This window comes from Lutra lutra, chromosome 4 (genome assembly GCF_902655055.1).
Source record: "Lutra lutra chromosome 4, mLutLut1.2, whole genome shotgun sequence".
Lineage (NCBI taxonomy): Eukaryota > Metazoa > Chordata > Mammalia > Carnivora > Mustelidae > Lutra > Lutra lutra.
Window position 1 is genome coordinate 103492809 of NC_062281.1, and position 23995 is coordinate 103516803.

Consider the following 23995-nt stretch of genomic DNA (forward strand, 5'->3'; position numbering starts at 1 on the left):
TTGAAAAGAGATTTTCATTTTTAATGAGGTTAACTATAAAAGCTGCCATTTTATGACTCATTGAGATTATTTAAAGTATCAATCTATTGGAGCCCCCAAAATGGCCATGTGAAGTAGATATCATTATCATACTTTAAAAGATGAAGAATCTAAGGGTATATGTCCATAGACACAGAAAATTAAGCTGTGGGACTTGAATTCAGATTTTCTGGTTTCATATCATCAACTCTTGATTTTATAATGCCAGGTCCTTGGAGCCTATACACCTAGTGAGTAATAGGGAAATCTCATTGAAATTTGAAATATACCAGCACTATCTACAACATGGCTAATCTATGCTTAACGACTGAGCCACTCAGGTGCCCCAAACCCATATATGGTTAAGGCAGAATTGATTGCATATTATCTTCATTGACATTTGTAGAAAGTTGTAGTCCATGATGTCAAAATAAGTCATCATTATTTGAGTAGGTTGAATTCATACTAAATTTCATACTGTGTTTCCAGCAAAACAAAAAAAACTTGTGTTTATATACATTTGGAAATTGTAATGGCAAACATTTGGAAGAAAATAATTTTGCCCTAGATATACACATAAGGAAAGTAGAGAACCAGAATACATTGTCACCAATGTTCTGGAAACTGGTCTAGTGATTTTATCCCTGTTATTAAATACTACATGATAGGGGCACCTGGCTGGCTCAAGTCAGTAGAGCATGCAACTCTTGATTTCAGGGTCATGAGTTTGAGCCCCATATTAGGCTTAGAGGTTACTTAAAAAATAAATACAACATGATAATCATGAGATTCATTTCTCTCATGTTCACCATTTATCAAATCCTGGTAGAAGATGCCACTGAAAAATCCTATCACTACTTCCATTTACTCAAATCTAATACCTGTCTACTATGTACCATGTGTTAGGCATTGAGTTTGGAGCTGTGAAAATACCAGATGTGGTCTGTGCTCCCATGAAGCTTTTACTGGGAAGAACTAGACTAGCATTCCCTTTAACTCTGTAGGTTCATGGACAAAGCATGCTCCTTTAGGGAGAGATGAGAGTTGTGTCTCTGAATTACAGGTATTATGTGGGGAAAAACAGATCTTAACATATCTCCCTTAGTCTCAGCTTACACTACTTTGCCTTCTCGCTGTCTAGGCAGTGTTATTTGTACCTTGGACTCTACAACTGGTGAGACAGTGAATTTCACACCCTCTATGTTTTTTGAAAGAATAGGATTTCAGCATCCTTAAAAGAGAAGTTTGGTTTTCTGTACATTTCCTACAACGTTTCTTGTGTCCAACTGAAATAGGATCAGAGGGGCTTATGGGTGGCTCAGTTGGTTACGCATCTGCCTTTGGCTTGGGTGGTGATATCAGGGTCCTGGGATCAAGGCCCGCATCGGGCACCCTGCTCAGCAGAAAGCCTCTTCCCCCCTCCCTCTGCTGCTTCCCCTGCTTGTGCCCTCCCTCTGTCGAATAAATAAGACTTCTTGTTTAAAAAAATAAATAGGATCAGAAATGATCTCACTAGGAAAAGTGATGGTTTTGTGATGTGTAACCACTTTTTATTCATCTTTCTGCTATAGAATTTATCTTGGAGAAAGATACAGTTTTTACTAATAAGTAATTTATGTATTTTAGTCCTGCAAGTGAGGTAAGATCTTATGTGCAGTATTTCACAAGGGAGATCTGACAGTGCAACTTTTGTATATAGTGCCTGTGTCAGACTAAAATACTGAAACACTTTAGTTACGCAAAACATTTTCTCAGCGCCATATGCAAAGTACCATGTCCCTAGCAGCTAATGCAGTTGATGAAGGAAATACATATTCTGTATGCATATGGTTGGTTAACAAAAAGTAATATATTCAAAAGTGCAACAATAACTGCAACAATACTTGTTTAAAAGTGTATGTAGTAATTTCTCCAGGAGATGGCACTGTTGAGTTGTTTTTTTCTTTTTAAGCCCATAAGACAATAGACCATTCATCTTTGTGTCACCCAAACAAAGAAATACTCCTCTATACCCTCTCTTCTTCCCCTAGCTAATCACATGCTACTGGAACTGACTGTCTTGTGATCTACTCCATAGTTGGCATAGATTAAAAAATAATCTGTATTTTAAAAAAATAATCTGACACATGGTAATTAATGGAAAGGAACAAATTGTACACCAGTTTTCAAGCTTTGTCATTTCAGCAGCTGAGAACTTGGAAGACTGATCTAGTGATTTCACCACTGTGCTCAGATGCCATTCAAAAATATTTTTCACTTCTCAGGTCTTACAGTTGTTCCGGAAAAAAATGTAAATTTGTAAAGCTTTTTGTTTGCAAATTACTGTGAGTAGATGGATTTTAATGTAAACATTAGGTTGGGTGCATTGCACCATTTTGCTCTACAATGAATAATATATTCTCATTTGGGTTTACCTCCAGTTTGTAGTTAAAAGTACTTTTTAGTGGTATTATTTGAGCGTAACGTTTGTGCGCTTAGTATCTTTCTATTTGCTGCCTTTTCTACTGAAGAACTTAGAGCATTCCGAAGGGATGGAGTCAGTAAAGATTCAAAACTGGTTTTACCTGCGCCGCATGTTCTAAAAGTTAAGTGTGCAGTGTCTACGATAAAGGAAACCGCATAGGGTTTTGTTTTATTGATTAGAGGCAGGATGCTAATTTAGGGGGCATCATATACTCAAAACCAAACTTGTGCAATGCACTCATGGCAGGGTTAAGACACTTCAGTAAAGACAACATGCACCTACCTATGAAATGATCGTGTCTAAAGTAAGCACTGGGGAATTCTCTTGCCCCTTTCACCCACCCCTAATTTCTAAGCTACTTTGTTAAGTCTAGGGAAACCAATAAGCAATTCTGCCTTTGGCCTAACTCCCTGCAGAAGAGGAAAGCGAGTGAGACCATACGTGGTGGAGTGGAGGACTCTTCAAGCTTGCATGAGTCACGGATGTTCTGATGTCTATCTGCCTCCGTAGGACCAGCCCACACAGTTCGCATTTACCTTTCTGGCAGCGAGGCGGGCTGCTTCACTGGGACAATGGGTGCTCCAGTACGCGAAGGTTAAAAACCTGAAGCACCGGTTCATGACGAAGCCCCCTTTTCCAGCTGAGCAAGCTGAGGGAGTCCCTTAGGAGATTTTCCAGGCGCTGCCGCAACCCAAGGAATTTTAGGGATGTCTGTGGGGGAGACGCGCTAGGGGGGGAGAATAACCCGGTCCCCAACCTGAGGGTTCCAGAGCGAGCAGCGAGGGTCTGGGCGCCACGGGCAGGGGGTGCTTCGCAGGAGGCGCGGGAAGCTCCTACGCTAACTCTGGAAGCCCGGCCCCGAAGACTCCAGGCGGTGGGGGAATGACCTCAGCGGTCTCTGCCACGTTCCAGCCAATCAGTCCCGCATCTTGGCATCCGAATCCAGGACCCCCGAAGCCGGAGGCGACTCGAGCCAATGAGAAGCGGACCGGGGAAGAAGGACAGGCGGCCAGCCTATGGGGGCGGAGAGGCCCGGCTGCGCGTATCCAAGGAGCGCCGGGCTCCGGCTCGGGGGTGTGGCGCGGCGCCGGCGGGGGTGGGCGGGCGCGCCGGGCGGCAGGTGTCGGCGGCGTAGGCATTCGGCGGCGATGGAGCGGCCCCGGGGAGCTGCGGATGGCCTCTCGCGCTGGCCCCACGGCCTCGGCCTCCTCCTTCTCCTCCAGCTGCTGCCGCCGGAGACCTTCGGCCAGGACCGGCTGGACGCGCCGCCGCCGCCCGCTGCGCCGCTGTCGCGCTGGTCCGGCCCCGTCGGGGTGAGCTGGGGGCTGCGCGCGGCCGCGCCCGGGGGCCCAGTTCCCCGCGGCGGCCGTTGGCGCCGCAGCGCGCTCGAAGAGGACCAGGACTGCGGCCGGGTCCGGGACTTCGTCGCCAAGCTGGCCAACAACACGCACCAGGTGAGCGGGCGCCGGGCCCGGGCGCCGCCCGGACTGCGAGGTGCCGCCCCCGGCCCCCCTCCCCCGGCGGCCTCCTGCCCCGCCCGCGCGGCCCGTCCCTCCTCCAGCGTCCGCGCGCCTCGCGGCTCCGCCGGGGAGACCCGAGCCGCTCGCCTGCCCCGCGACCCCCGGGCCGCGGCCCCGAAACTGCGGCGGGCGGGCGGAGTCCGGCCCGGGAGCGGCCCCCGGGACGCCGCGGCCCGCGCGGCTGTGTTTCGTCACAGGGGAGGCAGCCTTAGACTGTCACGGCATTCTTTTTTTTTTTTTTTTTTTTTTAAGTTGCCAAAATTTCTAGAGCGCCCTTGTGTTGTGTCTGTGTAAATAATCAGGACCCAGTAACGCTATAACCCACCAGGAGGCTGGAGGACTAATCACCTCTTTAAGTGCTGGAGAAGTTGGGCTGCGCAGAAGCAGAGGTGTGTCCTCGCTGGGTCAGTACTTTCAGGGTGGGTAGGCGGGTGTTCAGAAATCCCACGGCAGTTCTTAGGTCACTGTGTGTATTTTAGTAGGTGAAGGGACAAGCTTGGAGATGGGCTGACAATGTATCTGTGATCTCTCTTCCGCCTTCAATTTGACCTTCTAGCCTGGCGTTGGAGTCGGACCAGGTTGTCTTCATCCTGTTTTAAGATTTCCAACAGGACGCACATTGCCGACATTCTCCTTTGTGCTCAGTCCTAGTCAGAAACTTTAAAAATTGCGATAGTTCTCTCCCTAGGGACAATTCCCTCAACCTTTGCACACTACTGGCCTGACAAAGCCCATTGTTAAGAAGGTCCAGGCTCCTTGCTGCAGTGCAACGCGGACACCTTTCCTCGAGTCTCCCCGAGAGCTAATGGTTTAATTGTTGCTACCCATATTTGCCCAGAGTAGCCTTCATGTGATACATTCGCCATTACATCTCTTCCTCTTTCAACAAGAGTTGCACAGAGGGCTAGAGATGAGTGGCTGGTTGTACTTGTCCGTGTATGACCACATTCCCTGTCAGCCAAATCTCAGTCTCCCCTTGAACTGTCTTTCTCCCTTTGCCTGGACTCTACTTGATACCTGTGCTGAATTCTCAGATGTGGGGTCCCTGGGGGCAGTTACTGTCAGGGCACAGGCAGTCAGGGAGAGCCCCACTGAAGGCCACACAGGAGGCAGCTATGTAACTAGTGCTGACCAGTGGAACCAAGTTGGATGCAACCAAGTTGGATGCGGACAGGATGGAGTGAGTACTGGGAAGACTTCCTGTTTGCCAGGAAAAAATAATGGTGTAGATGGCTGTCTCACAGTGGGGAGTTGAGGAAGGCTTTACAGCACTGATGCTGAACTTAAAACAGGACCACTTCCTTCCTGGAGTCAGCTGGAGGTAGCATTCTTACCCCATATTTTTGATTCTTCTCTTGCTGGTTGACCTACCTTAGGACCTGCTGCTACTCCTGGATGTATTCCCTGACTAGTCTGACTTGATACGTCTTTTGTAAACTGTTGATTTCTAAAGCTAGAGGTTGAAAAAAATGGCTCAGGGGTTCCTTAGGCCAGATATACTCAAGAGCAGATCTGAAACCTTGTTCTTCAGAAAGAAGCTTCCTGGGGCGCCTGGGTGGCTCAGTGTTAAAGCCTCTGCCTTTGGCTCAGGTCATGATCCCAGGGTCCTGGGATCAAGCCCCGTGTCGGGCTTTCTGCTCCTCGGGGAGCCTGCTTCCTCCCCTCTCTCTCTCTCTGCCTGCCTCTCTGCCTGCTTGTGATCTCTCTCTCTCTCTCTGTCAAATTAAAAAAAAAAGAAAGAAAGAAAGAAAGAAGCTTCCCTCTATTTATCTCATTTTATTTAGCTACTGATTTTTTTTTTTTGCTTTTTTTCCTCAGTCTTCTTTCAGTGACCTAATTTTAAATAGCTCTTTTTTTACTTGTTAATTGCCCGTAGTCTCTTCTTCAGAGATCCCATCCTGTTTATAACATGTGAATGTGGTGAAAGTGAAGCCGTTGTTAATAATCTTCACCTTAGAAATGGTTGAGTAAAGCAGTTCTTAGAGGTCCTTAACCCAGAATTGTTATGTGGTAGTCTGTTCTGCTTTTCAGTTCTTTATTTTTAGAAATCCTGATAAGTCATCCTGAACGGTATTGAGAGATCTAGTATTTAGGGACCCTTTATAAACAGTGTGAAATAAAAGGATCAGCATGGCCAAACAACTTTTTATCAGGGCTATTATATACTTTTGTATATAATACTTTTTTCTTTTTTTTTTTATCCTTTTGTACAGCTGGGAAAGTGCCACTAAGAGGAGTTTTTCGTAAGATGACAGGAGTCAATTCCCAAAGAAAATCAAAAGTTTTTGGTTCTCATTTGTTAAAACTTGCAGTTCATGTTAAGCCACATTGATTCATATAGCCAGTGCATGAAAACGCCGTCCAAATGTCCAAGATGTGCTGGATGCTGGGGGTGCCAAGATACAAAGAAAATATAGTTCAGACTGGACAATGAAAAGCCTCAGAAGGTTTTAGCAGATCTCCTGGACCATTGGCTTGTTTGGCTTGTGAGAATTTATTGGCGTTTCTTCTTTAAAAAGCAAGGTAAAACTAAAGCATGATAGTGCTTTTATATTCTGGTATTAGGAGATGTGTGCCCTAATGACCTATACCTTGGGCTTCTTCCCTCATGAAATCCAGCAAGTGTGTCTGTGTATTTATAAAAATCCTTTTCTCAGACTCAAAAAATAACCTTTTTGCCTTTAACCCAAAATTGTTTTCATGCCACAGTTTTAACTGACTCTTTTAAGCACTTGGAGTATCTGTGACACGTATAACCTTTGCACATGAGACAAATTGAGCAAGCACAGAAGATTTTATTAATGTTGGTTGCTAAGTTGGATTGCTTCAAAACATTCCTCCTATAAGTACCCCTTTGAGGTTCGGCATGAAAACTGTCTTAAAGAAACAGATGAAATGCTTTGGCCAGAGTTACGGTGGTTGCTGACATAATTTCCTTACTTCTCATTCCTGTGTTCAGACCATTTGATAATTTCCTTAAAACTTTCAAAACTTATGATTAAAAGCCAGAAACTGTTGCTCACTCTCTGTCCTCCCTCTGCTCCTGTCATTAACTACTTCTTTACACAGACCTTCCCAACTGCACCCCAACATCAAAGCATCTGGTTTCTTAAATAAACAGGCCCTGGAGAGAGAGACTGCGTTGTATGGCATGTGGGCTCTGAGAAGAATGTGCGTGTTTGTTTGCTGGTGCTGGCAGGGCTGAGTCCAGGCTGACAGGACTGAATGTGCCTGTTGGAGGTTCAGGGAGCTCCCGCTCCTAGCCCGTTGTGGATCTTTATCACACCCGGAAATCGGAAGGTCAGTGCCTTTATCTGCCCCAGAACTTTCTAACTGCCTCATTTATTCCAACAGGCAGTCTCTCTCCATACTACCTTCCCCAGCACTCCCACCCTTACCCTCGAGTTAGTCTTCTCTTGAGCCCTGTTCCACCCGTTTGTTTTACAAAGGTGGAAGCATAGGAATTCCATAGGATTTCCTTCTTGATCCCGGTTGAGCAGAATGAGCAAAATCCCCACGAGGACCCTATTCCCATGCAGTATACTAATCAGACCTTTAACCCTGATGGCTATAAAGTGACTTCTGCAGTCGGGAATTCAGTTGCACGTATCAGCAGATTTGATGACGTGTATTTGTCTGGAGAAAGGTTAGTCTTCATCTGTGGTTTGGTTGGGGTGAGGGTGGAGAGCTATCCAGGCAGGACAAATGGCTCAGGGGGAATGCAGTGTAACAATTAGGTAAGGTCTCTGCTGACTCAAATATTTGGCTCTGTGCATAGTGATTTTTCATTAGAAATCTGAGTCTCCTGTTTGTGGAAATGATTGGAAGAAGGCTTATGTTCTGGTCAATTTCTAATGGTTATTTTCTTTCTGTAATGATAAAAATAATGGGCTTTCCATCCTGCTGTTTTGATCTGATTTTTCATGTCAGGTTCACAGAGGCTCTTAGCAGCTTCTCTGCACTCTGCTGATTTCCAATCAGCTCTTGCCAACAAGCATTGGATTCTCAGTGGGTGACTACAGAGACTGTGCTCCCCAACTTTGTCCTAGTTGGCCTGTTATCCTTGTGTGATCCTCACAGGAAGGGCATTGCTTAACACTGAGTGGTAATTGTTGGAGCAGGAGTGAGGTCTGCTCCTCTCCCTCCCTTTCTGTGCACCCCTACACCTTAGGTTCTTTTTTTTTCCTTTTAAGATTTATTTATTTTGGAGAGATAGCATGAGGAGGAGGAGCAGAGGGAGAGCAGGAGAAAGTCCCAAACAGACTCCACGCTGAGTGTGGAGCCCGACTTGGGGCTTGATCCTACAACCCTGAGATCATGACCTGATCTAAAACCAAGAGTTGGATGCCCAACTAACTTTGCTACCCAGGCACCCTTCAAGTTCTGCCCTTACAGAAGTGAGCTGTGTTTTGAGACTGGAGAAATTATGCTTGGATGTTTTATATGATTAGAAGCTAATTTTATGGCAGGCAAAACTATCAAATTTGACATGTAATTAAAAATACAGCTTTTCTTGCAAAAGGCACTGTGACAGTTGCTCTAAAAATATTATGAAATAGATACTGCATTTATAAATTTCCAAAATTTTTTCAATTACCTTCCTATTTCTTTGTAACTAGTGTTTCTTTGGCATTTTTCTTTTTAAAAATTTGGCGAAAATTTGTTCTTACCATTGTCTAGGTTGCCTCACTGATTTGTGTGTAGGTGGGTTTGAGGAGTAATGGGGCTTGAGGAACATGCTAGTCAATTTCAGGCTGTTCTAGACAGGTTTTTTGTTGTTCTAATAGTGACTGTAGTCAAAGTTGGGTTAGTCATATGTGGCTGTGAGTTCGCTGGGTTGAATGAATCTTCATGACAGACCCTTCATACCTATAGAGGTTGATAAGTGAATGCCGGAAATGTGGAGGTTTTTTCTGTTTTTTGTTTTGTTTTGTTTTTAAAGATTGAGGCTATTTTCCCCACTCCACCCTGAATCTTAGTCTCAGGAAACCACAGCAAAAACAGAATCTTCCATTCAGAGCCTGTGGTGTTTTGCTGAGAAAGTTTTCTGTGAATGCAGTTTTTCTGTTTTACATTTCAGTATCGAGCTCTCAATTGCTCATATACAACAGTAGAAATTTTGGATTAGCTTTAAAATGTCTAAAAAAATTCTGATTCATATGGAAGAGGGGTAGGCCAGGGGTTGTGATCACAAATGTTTATTGGTTGATTCCAAATTTAGAAGCAAATTGGGGCTGTTCTGCTTTCTAGTTGAACTTGAACATAGCAGGGATTTCACATCTGGGGGTAATTTGTTACCACCTCCAGAGCTTGCTTCACTGAAATATGAGTGTTCCTTAAGATAGCAGGAGTATTTTTTTTTTCCATAAAATTATGAAAGACATTTGACTCGTTTACTTTTTGGGTAGTACTTTGTCATCCTTTGTTGCCTGAAAATCTAATGCAAAGCAAAGCTACTAGCTTGGATAGTCTAAAAGCAAACCCAGAAAACATATAACAATAAATTTGTTTTTTTCCTTTCCTACAGTACTTGGCCAAAACTGGGTTTTTTTTTTTCTCTTGTCCTGGCTGCTTGTGTTTTTAAAAATAAATGGTCAGCTTACCATTAATATACTCAGCCCTGTGCTAGTTAGAAACATAGGAGTCATTAATTGGCTTGATTTTTTTTTTTCATCAGAAGAGAATGTATGAGGGGTTTTTTGTTTGTTTTTTTCCCTCTTGGGCTTGAATACTATCTCTCTCATATTTGCTTTTGTTAAGAGTTTTGTTCTTTTCTTCCTGTATGTTCTAAGAAGCGAAGTACTGATGTACTTAAGCCAGTTTACAAGTCTGGTTCAACAGCAGGTTCATCACCCTAAAGGACTAAGAGAATTGAACTGGGAAGGAAAATTTTGATGAACTTTATACTTCCCAGACAAGGTAGTTCGAAACAGACATCTATCTGGTACCTACTCTTTGTCAAAGGGATTCAGATATTGTATGCACAATTCAAAAGAGAGCTCTCAATTTCCAGATTTGAGTCCTGGCTCTGCTGCTTTATAGCTATGATCATGGACAGCCACTTCACTCCTCTGGTCTTTATTATAGTTTTTTTAAACTACAGAAGCAGCTTTAGGATCATTTGGAAGGGGAAATAAAAAGTTTTATTAAAATGTTTTGTTAAATATATTGTGTCAATGTCATTCATTTAAGCACTTAGTAAGCTACATATAGTGGAGTCCAGGCCTTTGGACATCCAAGGCAAACGTTAGAGATACCCACATTGGTGCTGCTTTAAGGATTAAGTGTTCAAAGATGTCTTGATGAAAGTTTGGAAGAATTTTTTTTTTTTTAAGATTTTATTTATTTATTTGAGAGAGAGACAGTGAGAGAGAGCATGAGCTAGGAGAAGGTCAGAGGGAGAAGCAGACTCCCCATGGAGCTGGGAGCCTGATGTGGGACTCGATCCCGGGATTCCGGGATCATGACCTGAGCCGAAGGCAGTCGTCCAACCAACTGAGCCACCCAGGCGTCCCGAAAGTTTGGAAGAATTTTTAAAGAAGGCATGCCCACCACAGTGCAGTGGTTTGGGAAGGCCTCCTGGATGAAGAGAGAATCAAGGTATGCAGGTAATTCTTAAGGAGATTTGTAAAGGCATGATGGTAGGGAATCCAGGACATGCTCAGGGAATGGTCAATGGAAAGTTTTCTGTGGGGTAGAAGTAGCTGATGAGGAGTATGTCTAAGGTTTCCAGAAAAACACATAAAGAAGTAAAAAAAGGTAGGTCTTAGGTGGGAGCAGGAAGAGGAAAGAGAGGGGAGGGCTGGGCAGGGGTGCTTTGGGACTTCATGGGGAATGTCTTTTAACGGGTAGTGTTAGATATGAAGCTAAAGATGGAGAAACCAGAGGTGGAAATGGGGATCCAAGAAGAGCTGACCATTTAGAGGTTGACATTGCTGTGGTATTGAAAAATACATCCAACAGGAGAGCAGAATAGAGAGCAGGGCAGACCACCTTTTATACTTAAAGTGCTAAAGGTTCTAAGGAGCACTCTTAGACTCCTGGACCTTATTTTTTTTTATTTTTTTTTTTAAAGATTTTATTTATTTATTTAACAGAGAGAAATCACAAGTAAGCAGAGAGGCAGGCAGAGAGAGAGGAGGAAGCAGGCTCCCTGCTGAGCAGAAAGCCCGATGTGGGGCTCGATCCCAGGACCTGGGGTCATGACCTGAGCCGAAGGCAGTGGCTTAACCCACTGAGCCACCCAGGCGCCCCGACTCCTGGACCTTATTGGAGGAGAATGTGAACCAAGGCATGAGACACCCAGGAGCTATAATATGGTGAAGCCAATGAACAGATTTCTCTTTCCTTAATATTTGTGAACAGGATGAGGTTGAATTCTTGCTGATAATGTGCTTAACAGTTTGAATCATAGATTGTTAGGCTCATTAGCTGGTCAGATCTCTTATTTTTACTGATGAGTCTAAATGACTTTGTATGTGGGCCAAGAACTGAGAGTAGAACACGGATGTCCCAATGTGGTGCAGTGTTTCGAAGTGTTTCATAGAGATGTGTGTGTGTGTGTGTTTTAAGATTTTTATTTATTTGAGAAAGAGAGAGGGTGAGAGCACAAGTAGGGGGGAGCAGCAGAGGGAGAAGCAGACTCTCTGCTGAGCAGAGATCCCGGGGTAGGGCTGGATCCAAGGACTCCAGGATCATGACCTGAGCCGAAGGCAGACGCTTAACTGAGCCATCCAGGCGCCCCTCATAGAGATATTTTAAGTCAATGCATTTGCTATAGGGATAAGGCAAGGTTATAGACCCCAACTGTAAGTCCTACAGATGTGAATTCTCTGCTCTCTTCCATCATTGAACCCTCAGCAGAGCTCAGTTAGCCTTTTTTAGCCTCAGTTTCCCATATAAAATGGAGCATTATCAGAGGTTTTGAAGAGAAAATGTTCTGAAAACCTTGGAGTACCATATGTGGGATTTATGTCATTTCTTAACAAGCCTGTTGATCTGGCTACTGACTCCACAGGGCCCAGTTGTCAGCTAAATGATCCTGATAAATACCAACTCCAGAGGAACACGTGCAGAAAAGGAGATATGGGAGATGAAGTGGTTTTATCACTTGGCAGGGTTGGGTGACAGGCTTGGGTGGGGGTGGCAAAAGGAGGGTGAGTCAAGATTGGCAGAAATGTGAGAAGCGTATGTGTTCTTTTTTTAACCTTCATGATTACATCAAAATTTTAACTTGTTAATATGATTGGCAGTTCTTTGAGGCAGTGGTTAGGAGGGAACATGATCTCAGGTCAGACCTGGCTAAATTCAAACTTCAGTGGTGACCATGGACAGATTAATTTCATTGGGTCTTGGTCTTTTCATCTATAAAATGGAGGTCCTAAGATCTATGTCTTAGGGTCATTGTGAAGATTAAATGAGATGTGGGATTTAGTGTGTGTTCATCCTTTAGTAAATCTTACAATGATTATTTCCACAAAGCTTCTGATGCGTTACCCGTTAGATGCCCAAATATTTGTGTATGCACTTGAAATTGTTTTTTTTTTTTTTTTTTAAGATTTTGTTTATTTATCTGACAGACAGAGATCACAAGCAGGCAGAGAGGCAGGCAGAGAGAGAGAGAGAGGAGGAAGCAGGCTCCCTGCGGAGCAGAGAGCCCGATGCGGGGCTCGATCCCAGGACCCCGGGATCACGACCTGAGCCGAAGGCAGAGGCTTTAACCCACTGAGCCACCCAGGCACCCCTTGAAGTTGTTTTTTATAGCTGTAATATTCCTAGAGAATCATCATGAGCAGTCATAGAGGTCTGGATTAAGAAATGTGTACTACTTATGTCCTTGGACTTGGGATTTTAAGAACAAGGATATAAGGTGAGAGGGAGATTATCTAACCCAGGTGTCTTTCCTGAAGCTATGGGAGTTGATGGAGAAATAATAATCCCACCATCATCAGATACCCCGTCATTTGGTGCTGGTAGTTTCAAGTAGATAAAGTTTACTTATGGTTTTAAAGAATTTACAGTCATAAAAAATAAGACTACTTACCGTTTAATCACTATTTCTGAAGCTTCAGTAAGCTTTAGTTTATCGGAGTCAGTGCCTGTGGTTTTAAGTTGACAGCTCTGCACCCGCACCTTGCCGGCTTTACCCTCATTTGTTAATGGAGCCGCCACTGTGAGCCCTACACCGCACCAGTGTCTGGGAGGTTTGAAGAAGTAGTAACAAGATGTGATGGCTGCTTCTGAGGAACTTTGCTTGGAAGCGCGGCAGACCAGGATGCTAGTACAGTTATTTTTCCTTATGTGCATGTCTCTTTAGGCTAACATTTCACCACTTCCCGCCCCATGCCTACCCTCTGTTCCAGTTATATGACCTTTCCACCAGGCCCTTGAGCTCGTCATGTGCTCTGTGCTTCTCCATCCTTGTTCACATGGCTTTCCTCCTGTCTGAATGCCATTCTAGCTTCAGTGGCTTTCTTCTTTTCTCTCCTACAACACTCAACGATGCTGTGTAAGAGCTAGCATTTAACTATAGTATTCTGTCTCATGTTTACTTTCATTTCTTCAATTTTCTACAGTTGCTAATTATACAATGCTAGATATTGGCCATTGTATTGGATCCTAAGCTGATGGTAGAACAGAGCAGACAAGACCCCTGTTTTTATGAGCCAGTGGAAAACATGAATGTTAAACAAATATGTAGTTATAAATATGATTAGTACCCAGAAGAACAAAAGTAACAACAGGGGAGTAATTGGCAGATGTCCTTTTAATCTGGGGGCATTAGGAAGGACTCACTCAGAAATTATTTAAACTAAGACTTGAAGATGAATAGAATTTAATCAGTAGGAGTATCACAGAACCACGTGTTCAAAGGCTTGGGGCTGGAGGGAGCTTGGTGTGCCCAAGGACCTGGAAGCAGGTGGGTGTGGTGGCAGCAGAGGCAGTGGGGGCTTTGTCCCCACCCCCAGTGGCTCAGTGGCTGGCAATGGGGACCTATCCCTTATCACTTTTTCTTTGAAGTGGGACTAAGATATAAAAAGTAAATGCTGTTTTGGAATTTAGCTCATTTATTGGTCATAATGAGAATTGAGTTATCCCAAGAAAGTGAATTTTTCAAAAACTAAGCCCACCCTTTTAAGTGCCAAAGGTTTTTTGTTTTTGTTTAATGAGAATCTTTCTAAAATATTTCTCTGCCTTCTTAGTCAATACTGTGACCCCGCATCATTTAAGAAGAGATTAAACTATGCTCTGCCACCACTCACATTATTTTAATGCGGTGTAGCATTCATGCCCTCAAGGGCTGTTGAGGTATGTGGGGCTGTTTTCTCCCCTTTCTTCAAACAGCCCATTGTCTGGTTGTTGAACCTTACTTTTTGATTCTGCTGAAATGATAGTCCCTTTGCAATATCCTCTTCTTTTTGCTGCTGACCTGTCTTGAGACGCACTATCCCCTAAATTTTAGATGCTGCTTCTGTGAACTAGGAAAATGGATTACTAATTGTAGACAATTCTGACAAGTTTGGCAAGTTGATACAGAGGGATGGTCTGCAAGTTTATCTCCGAGGTCAGATGCATAGATTTCTACCACGTGAATACTGCCATCAGAGGTCTCACTTGCTTCCTTCCAGTGAGTGTTCAGGTCATTGGGGTTTCTATGTAAGGCAGGGTGCTGGGCCCTCCCCCTTTCAGCACTAAGGGATTGCAGAGCCAGCCGGCAGCTGAGTTGGTTTTTGTTTGTTTGTTTAAACAAAGAGCTGTGGAAAAGCAAACAGAGTGGTTTAATTATTGATGAGTCCTAGAATTTTAAAGCTTATAAGGACTAGAGGTTTTGGCATTCCAGCCCCCCTCACCTTGGTGGTGAAGTTAGGTTGCACTGCTGAAGTTTACACAGCTTTTTGGCAGAGCTGGAAAGAAAATTCAGATTGACTGTTAGCCCAGTGCTCTTCTCTGTAACATCCTGCCTTGCAGAAAACTCTGAATAATTGAGTAGGTATGAAAACTTGTGTAATGTTTTGTGTTTAGCGTTTTCATTTCTAAGAATAGTCTCCCTGAGAACTGGAACATTTGTGATCTTATTTTTAGCTCATGTTTTATGATCCCAGCAGTGCCTTATTTAACAGAACTGAATTCTGTGAAGATTTTCTTCCTGCCTGCAGGAGCGTCACCCAGGCTGTGTCCCAGACCTTTTCTGCACAGCGCTGTGTCCTGGCTGTCCCTGTGTTCCCTAGCTGGGTTTTGGAAGCATGGATCTTAAATTCCCAGCTTCTATGGGCCCACCAGGGCCTCACCTTTGTATGTTATTTCATTTGATTCTTATTATTCCGGTGAGCGAAGGAGCATAATTCAGCTTTATTTCTGAGGAAGTGGATTCCCAAGAGAGAAAATAATTTGAGCCTGTTTTTCCAACCAGCGAGTTACTGGACTGGGCTTTCACACCCACTTTTGTAGTTGTATTTTTCACTGTGACAGGCTGTCGTCTCTAGATTAAAGGTCTAGCATGGTTAGCCTTCATTTTTAGACTTCTGTAGGAAGTGTGTTTTGGGTATAAATGCTCCATGAGCACAGAACTCGGACTCTCACTGCTGTTTCCCCAGGGCTCCAAATAGGGCTTGGTGCATGGTAGACACACAGAGGTACTTGTCCAAAGAAGGAATGTGTGTGAAGGATACCGTCATGGGATTCATTCCCTTTGTTTACCTGCCAGAGAAGTGGTTCCTGATGGCAGGATGGTCAGGTCATCTGCGAATGGCTTTTCACCTGGGGCCAACCCTGTAAACCTGACCCACGTTTGGTTCTTTCAGTAGTTTACTTTCGATCAGATGTGTAACTAAGACAGGCAGAAGTTTCTCATTACCAGGTTTTCTTTCCAAGCTACAGTGAGTCTCACAACCAACTGTAAGTTCTCTGAGCTATAGCAACAGTAATTTAATTAGGCTCCTGGTTTAATTAGATGTGAAGACAAAGTTATCCCCATGAAGCATGTTGTGTTTTGTGGCCTTTCTCTTTTTCCAGATGGAGCTAGCAATTGGCCACGGGTCCCCAGAAATGGACATTAGTGTTCATTCATGGTCTCTTAAATGTGTGGACCTCAGACTTTAAAATGGTAGGCAGTGAATGCATGGATAAATCTTACCATCAGCTGTCAAGGCGGATGTATTTCAGAGAAGGTAGTACAAGCTGTCCCCTGCTCCCAAACATAATGAGTCCCTGAAAACCAATTTGGTTATAAATGCCAGCCAAAGATTTCCTGCTACCCAGAGCTTCCCTACTGGGGGCAGCAAATGGCTGTCAGTGCCATCTGGGATATTAGAAATCACTGTTCAACAGGTGATATACGGAAGACTGAGTGTATTGGTGAATAATGACGTTGGGGTGTGGTATTAGGAGGTCTGCCTTAAATCGAGACCACCGACATGTGGCTTCGAGGCACCGGCTTTCTAACCTGTCCTGTAACCTTCTGTTGCATCTGTTAGCCAGTATAATAGAAGTATAATAGAAGAAACTGACATCATCTGTGTATACTTTTATACCACTCTTTTATATATCCTTTTATCAAAATAAAAATAACTTCTATAGTTTTATTTTTAAACATGATTCCTGCTAGTGGATGTGGGGTGGGGAGTAACTCAGTCAGTCCAGAAAAACTATAAAGAAGGAAAAGTATCCCCATGAATTCTACCATTTAGAGACAGTTGCTGTTGATTTTTTGAAGGACCTTCCTCCAGGTGGGACCTTTTAACCATAAGGACCCACACAGGATTTTACACACTATTCTGTGACTTGCTTTTTAGGCAGCGCATTGGAAATGTCCTCCAGTGTCAGATGCTGGAACATCTCCAGCAGCACCCAATCTGTTTTGTTGCCTGTTGTAGCATATGTAACAAAGCTTTAATCCTTCACCTAGAATATACAGAGAGAGTGATATCTTACCGTGTTACATGGATGAAATGAGGATGTGTTAAGCTGCTTTCATGCAGTAGATGGCCTAAAGGGAGTGCTCAGTAGCTGCTAGCCTCATCCAGGTACGAACATTCTTTGTCAAGAGGTGTCATTATCCCACTGTGATTAATTCCTAAGGGTGGGATTGCTGGGTCATATGATATGGACATTTTCAGTTCTGATTTACATCACTGTTGAGACACTCCCACCTACAGTGCACACGGGTGCCCGGGCTCCATGTCCTTACTGGATACGTGCTGTCAGGCTTTTCTGGAAGTTGGAAATGTCATTACATTATTTGTCTGTGATTTTCTTGGGATTACTAGTGAAATTGAATAGCCTTTCCCATGTTATTAGTCATTTCCTTATCCTTTGTGAATTGCTTGTGTCTTTTGCCTATTTGGAGGTCTTTGTCCTTTTCTTATTGACTTGACAACTCTTTTTTATAGTGACCCTTTGTCTTGTTGCAAATAATTTTTCCATTTTTTTTCAACTCGCTATTTGGTGTTTTGCCTTTTTTTTTTTTTTTTATGTAGTCCAAGTAATTCCTCTAGTATGTTATGGGTTCCAGTTTTTGCATCATTTTTTGAGATGGTCTTCTCATTTTAAGATTATAAAAATAATCATTCATACTTCTAGGATTTTCAAGATTTGACTTTCTATATTTAAATCTTTGCTGTGGGGGCTGCCTGGGTGGCTCAGTGGGTTAAGCCTCTGCCTTCAGCTCAGGTCCTGATCTCAGGGTTCTGGGATCGAGTCCCACATCGGGCTCTCTGCTAGGCAGGGATCCTGCCTCCTCCTCTCTTTGTCTACTTGTGATCTCTCTCTCTGTCAAATAAATACAATCTTAAAAAAAAAAAAAGACTCAGTTTAGGGGCGCCTGGGTGGCTCAGTGGGTTAAGCCACTGCCTTCGGCTCAGGTCATGATCTCGGGGTCCTGGGATCGAGTCCCGCATCGGGCTCTCTGCTCAGCAGGGAGCCTGCTTCTCTCTCTCTCTCTCTCTCTGCCTGCCTCTCCGTCTACTTGTGATCTCTCTCTGTCAAATAAATAAATAAATAAATAAATCTTTAAATCTTTGCTGTGTATGGAATTTATTTGTGAGTGGGGGTAAGAAAGGTTTTAGGGATCCAGCTTATTTTTCCATATAGATAGTTTTTCTAACACTTCAATCCCTAACTTGAAATGCTAGTTTGATCATACACTCTAAAAGAAGCCTTGCCCAGTCTTGGACTTTGTTTTGTTCCATTGATCTGTCTTGTCTATTCTTGTGCCAGTAACTGTGCTAGGAGATTAATAAATCTCTCTCTAGAAGTGACAAGTTTCATGCTCATCTGCTCCTGATTGAATCAAGCTGACATTTTTATATAGCTAGTCTTAAACTGCTTGGTTTCTGAACTTCCTACCATAGAGTATGATTAAGTAATCGGTATTACTGTATCTACTCCGTGGGCCTTTTGGGTACTGGCTTTTGGATTGATCTTCACATAAATAGCATATTTACATGGTTTCCCTTGATTTTGGCCTGCTTCTGCATTGTACATTTGGTTGACTGCTTAGCAATATGAAGTGGCCAGATCATGTTCTCTTTGTGCTAAATAATCTACCTCTTAGGCATACTACATTGGAGCAACACTGCCATTGTTTTCCAGAAATAAAATGTGCTTCAGCTCTCCCCACCTTCTCCATTTCAACGTCGTCTATACAGCTAGCACAGAACATCGCTTTTGCAACACTGCTTGAGGTAGGCATCCCCTATACCTTCTGTTGCCTGGACTCCTCAACTCCTACATAGCTACGTGTTTTTATATGTTCAGTGTTTTAGTATTGTAGGCTATTCATTGGTAATATCGTGCTGAAGGTCTGGGGTTTTCTCCTTTTAAAAGGGATTATTCTGCCTTTCAGTTCTTTCTAGCCACATAGCCTTGTCCTCTGCTCATATTTCCTTTATTCATCTTAGTTTGCCTTGATTAGAACAATTGAACCATAACTTACTGGTTGATTATGTTCAGCTGTATATACCATTGGAAACCATGCCTATTTGCATAAGTGATCCTGTGGCCTCATCTCCTTTTTCTGTGGGCATTCAAGCAGAAGTACTTTTCTTCTTGAACACATTTCCTTTACTGTATTTTTATTTTCCTTCTATTCCTACCACAACTTGTCTATCCTGATCTTAAAATATTTAGTAATTTGAACAAGTGCTTAATAATGTCTACTGTATACTCAGCACTTGACTGGTGGGTGACATTAGTATGTTATTTGTGTTATCCTTTGACATTTTTCAGAAGGGTTGCATGTATCTTCATGTTTGTTTTACCTACACAACAACCTCCTCCCGCCACCTTGCTGTTGCTTGTGGCTACTCCCACCTCTGGAAGACCTGCTTAAATCTTAGTACCCAGACCCCTGTTTCTTCGTACTCAGATGTGTGCATTTCTCTTCTGTATGGTCTGCCCCACCTCCAGTGTCTCCAAACAATATGATGCATGCGGGACACCCTTACCAGTTTGGGCCTTATGGAGTTGACGGTAATTGTAGTGGGAAGGAGAGGAGTGAGGTCACTGGTATGTGTATGAGCACCCCGGAACACATCCTAGTGTTAACAGTGTTCCAGCTGACAGAAAGGGCCTAAGGAGAATCCTTGTTCAGCCATTATTTACTGAAATGGTGGTAACCACGCTAGAAGGAGGATTACACACAGATTGATAACGCTAATAGCAGGGGGTTGCAAATAGACTTGCACGGAGATATTCGCAGAGCCCTGAATACATATGAGACCTTGTGCTAGGCCTGATGGGTGACACCACATCACAGTGTCTGCCGTCGAAGAACACCCAGTGTAATCTGAGAGGTAGCCAGGTGTGTAAATAGAGTACCAGCAACATCCATACGTGTTGTGAGAGTAATACCTAGGAGGAGATCACGTGAGCTGTGATCATGAGGAACCGGAATGGTTGGTTTTACATGGAAAGTCGGGATTTCGGTTGCCTTCCAGATCTTTTGCACTGGTGTAGTCCCTCCCTTGAGGCTGTCGGAAAGGAACATCCACCATATAATAGTGAGGGGCAACGAACAAGTTCAGAAGAACCAGAACCTTTCTTTTCTAAAGCATGCATTTAAAAACTATTTTCACTGTGTATAGAATTTTATCTTTACAGTTTTCCCCCAGTTCTTTAAAGATCCTGATCCACTCACTAGTTTGCACTATGAATAAGAAGTCTCCAGTGATTCTTTGTTCTTCTGTATGTGATGTCATTTTTTTCTTCTGGGTGCTTTTAAGATTTTTATCACTGGTTTTAAACATTTTTGAATATGATGTGCTTTGGTGTAGTTTTCATTGTGCTCCTTAAGCTTGGGATTTGTGAGCTTCTTGGCTCTCTGCGTTTATACTTTTAATTAAATCTGGGAAACTTTGGGCTCGTATTTCTTTCCTTTTTTTTTTTTTCCTCTTTCTGTTCCACCCTGCCCCCCAATTTTCCAGAGACTCCTATTACATATATATTAGGTAACTTGAAGCTCTATAGCTCAGTGATGCTCTGTTCATTTTTCCTGTCTTTTTTTGCTGTGTCTCACTTGGATAGTTTCTATGGGTATAGCTTCGAGTCTATTAAAATGTCCCTTCTGCAGTGCCTCCTCTCCTGTTGATGCTGTCCCATGTAATTTTTATCCCAGGCTTTGTAATTCCCATCTCTAGAAGTCCAGTTTGAGTCTGTTTCATATCTTCTGTGCCTTTATTTAGCATGCTCAGTCTACTCTCTAATTTCTTAAACCTGTGGAGTATAATTACAGCTGTCTTCATGTCCTTGTCTATTAATTCTATTATCTGCGTTATTTCTGGGTCAGTTTGATTGATTTTTCTCCTCATTATGGTTCCTGTTTTCTTCTTTGCATGCCTGGTTTTTTTGATTGAACGTTGGACATTGTGAATTTTATCTTCTCGAGTGCTAGATATTTTTATATTCCTATAAATATCTTGAACTTTGGTCTGGGGCATAGTTAGGTTCCTTGGCAGTGAATTGGTCCTTTCTGTTCTTGGTTGGGTTCTTTCTTTTTCTCTTCCTTTCTCTTTCTTGTTTTCTTCTTTTCTTTCTTTCTTTCTAAGCTTTTTAAGGCAAGTCCAGAATAACATTTAGATGAGGGTTAATTTTTCTTTCCATATGACCTTTTCTTTCCACCTGAGGTTTGGTCTGTTGTTAGATCTGATTTCATTTTTCTCTTTTACTTTCAGTAGTATAAGAATGTTAAAAGACTGGAGTATAAAAAGTTAGTTGCATTTGTCATAGACAGATGGATTTTTTCAGCTATTATTTGCTGAAATGGTGGTAACCATGCTAGAAGGAGGATTACACACAGATTGATAATGCTGATATCAGGGGGTTGCAAATAGACTTGCACGGAGATATTCGCAGAGCCCTGAATACATATGAGACCTTGTGCTAGGCCTGATGGGTGACACCACATCACAGTGCCTGCTGTCAAAGAACACCCAGTGTAATCTGAGTTATTGGGAAGGGAAGGGAGGAAGAGTTAAAGGTAGCAGAAGACCCCAATTGTAGTTAATAAATCTGGCCTACATTTCCAGAGGCACTCTTTGGATGATAATGAGGGCAGCTATCCTTTGAGTTGTTCAGGTGAAGCTGGGTGTTGCTAGTGATATCTAATGACCCTCCTCCTTCTGTGATTGGGTGACAGGAAAATGTAAGTAATGCCAGTGTGTGCTGACTGGGTGCGGTGTATAGAGCTTTGTCTGAACAGTGAAAGTTGCAGATCCTGATTGGCTCAAGACTAACTACATTGTGGCCTGATCAAGATTGCCAGGACTCCTGTGATGAAATTTGTCTTTTATCCTAGTCAGTTGTGATGACCAGAGCCTTCCTTGGAAAGATAGTCTGTGTTTAAACGACTGTGAGCCCATGTGGTCTCTCTGGTGCCTGTGGTAGCTCTGGGTATTCCTACTTCTCAAGGAGCTCATTGATGTAATTTCAGACACTATATCCTCACTCAAGAGAACAGGCCATCTTGCTCTGTGTGGAGTATCTTACAAGACCCATTGCTGTGTCCGTTTTTAAGCTGCTGGTTCCAGATGTCTCTAGCAGCCCTACTTTTTCTCAGATGCTTAACCAGCTTACATGTATGAATGGTCTTTCTGTCCTGCAGAGGCTGTAAGAAGCTCTTCCTGAATGTTTGAGAGTTAACCGGCATTTAGCAAGCAAGCCTTCCATGAGGCACTGATTGTACTGTTTTCAGAGATCGTACAAGAGCTTCTGCTGATCTCAAAGGTACTCACTGTCCAGGGGGCAAATAGCGTAAGTGAATTCAGAAACCCGTTCAGGAGGACCATGAACAAAAATGAGAAGATGAGCAGAACAGTTAGTGTTTTGAGTTGTATTTCTTCAGACTTCTCTGTTGGGGTAGTGGCTTGAGTGACCAAGTGGCTGGCATCCCACCATTTATGGACATGTTCTATTTTGAGACTGAGTTTGTGGTTTGGGAAGGATGTATAATCATTTTCAACAGACGCTTATTGAGGGTGTTAAGTGTCATGTCAGGCCCAGGGAATACCAAGAAGTATAGTTACAGCCTCTGCTTCTAAGGAACCGTTCATCCTCGGAAAGTCAGGGCGCGCTTAACGTTAAAGAACTTAGTAAGATGTAAGAAGTCTTTGTAAGTGAAAAGCATAATTGTCAACATTTAGCAGAAGTATATACTAAACTGTTAACTGCTCAGGGGAGTGGGGCTTGAAGTGCTAGGGCACAAGGTGGGGAAGAGGAAAGCTCTTCACTTTTTATTATGCATTTAACCTGTGGACAACATGAGTTTGAAGGGCACGGATCCACTTACATGTGGTTTGTTGGTGTTTGATAAATACAGTGCAGTTCTGTAAATTATTCTCTCTTCTTTATGATTTCCTTTATAACATTTTATTTTCTCTAGCTTTCTTGCAAGAATACAACATATAGTAGATATAACGTAAAAAAATATGTGTTAATCTTCTGTTGGAGATATTGGTAAGGTTTCCAGTCAGCAGTAGCCTATTAGTAGTTAAGTGACTCAAAAATTATATATGGCTCTTGACCATGCTGGGGGTCGGCACCCCCTTCTCCCACATTGCTCAAGGATCGACTATATACGTTTGTGCGTGGTTGGAAATTTTTACCAAGTGCCAGTGTATTGCCTTTTTGGAATTCTTTATCAGTTAAAGAAATGATGGGAGGGTGGGTGGGGTACCTGGGTGGTGGGCACTAAGGAGGGCATGTGATATGATGAGCACTGGGTGTTATAAGCAACTAATGAATCATTGAGCACTACACCAAAATCTAATGATGTACTGTATGTTAGATAATTGAATTTAAATTAAAAAAATAAAATAACAAAATAACATAAAAATTTTAATTTAATTTAATTTTAAAAGTGATACACTAGAAGATTATACCCATAATGTTAGCCTTGAATATCTGTGTGATAGGTTTATAAATAATTTATATTTTCTTTATTATACCTCCCTATTATTGCCCACATTTTCTATAATGGATATGTATTATTTTATAAATAGAGAAAGTATTTGAAAACCAAAACCCTAAAGGATCCATGATGATTATTATAACTACATTCCAACATGCTTCTGGTATCTTGATTATAATATACCAGCTTTCCCTTTTCTTTTTGCTAACTTTTTTTTTTTTTAAGATTTCATTTATTTATTTGACAGAGAGAGATCACAAGTAGGCAGAGAGGCAGGCAGAGAGAGAAGGAAGCTCCCCGCTGAGCAGAGAGCCCAAAGCGGGGCTCGATCCCGAACCCTGGGATCATGACCTGAGCTGAAGGCAGAGGCTTTAACCCACTGAGCCACCCAGGTGCCCCTCTTTTTCCTAACTCTTACCACAACTGCCAAGACTTCTTCTATCTTAATTCATCATCATCACCACTATTTATTTATTTACTTATTTTTAAAGATTTATTTTATTTATTATTTTAGAGAGAGAGCAGGAGGAGGGGCAGAGGGAGAGAGAGAATCTCAAGCGGACTCCACACTGAACACAGAACCTGACACAA

The 23995-nt window shown here is 42.8% G+C and overlaps 1 protein-coding gene across 4 annotated transcripts in view; it reads left to right on the forward strand.

Annotated features, from left to right (window-relative positions):
* Positions 1-3557: 3557 nt before the first annotated feature.
* The window catches only part of SORT1 (sortilin 1), a 64052-nt gene continuing 43614 nt past the window's right edge, over positions 3558-23995 (forward strand). For 2 of the 4 annotated variants that reach the window (XM_047723860.1, XM_047723861.1), the window contains exon 1: positions 3558-3936. In XM_047723860.1, coding sequence (XP_047579816.1) covers positions 3631-3936 — 306 coding nt within the window. In that variant the 5' untranslated portion in view covers positions 3558-3630. Of the gene's footprint in view, positions 3937-4273; positions 4392-7212; positions 7303-23995 lie in introns of those variants that run through there. The other 2 variants (XM_047723863.1, XM_047723862.1) reach the window with 2 other exon arrangements.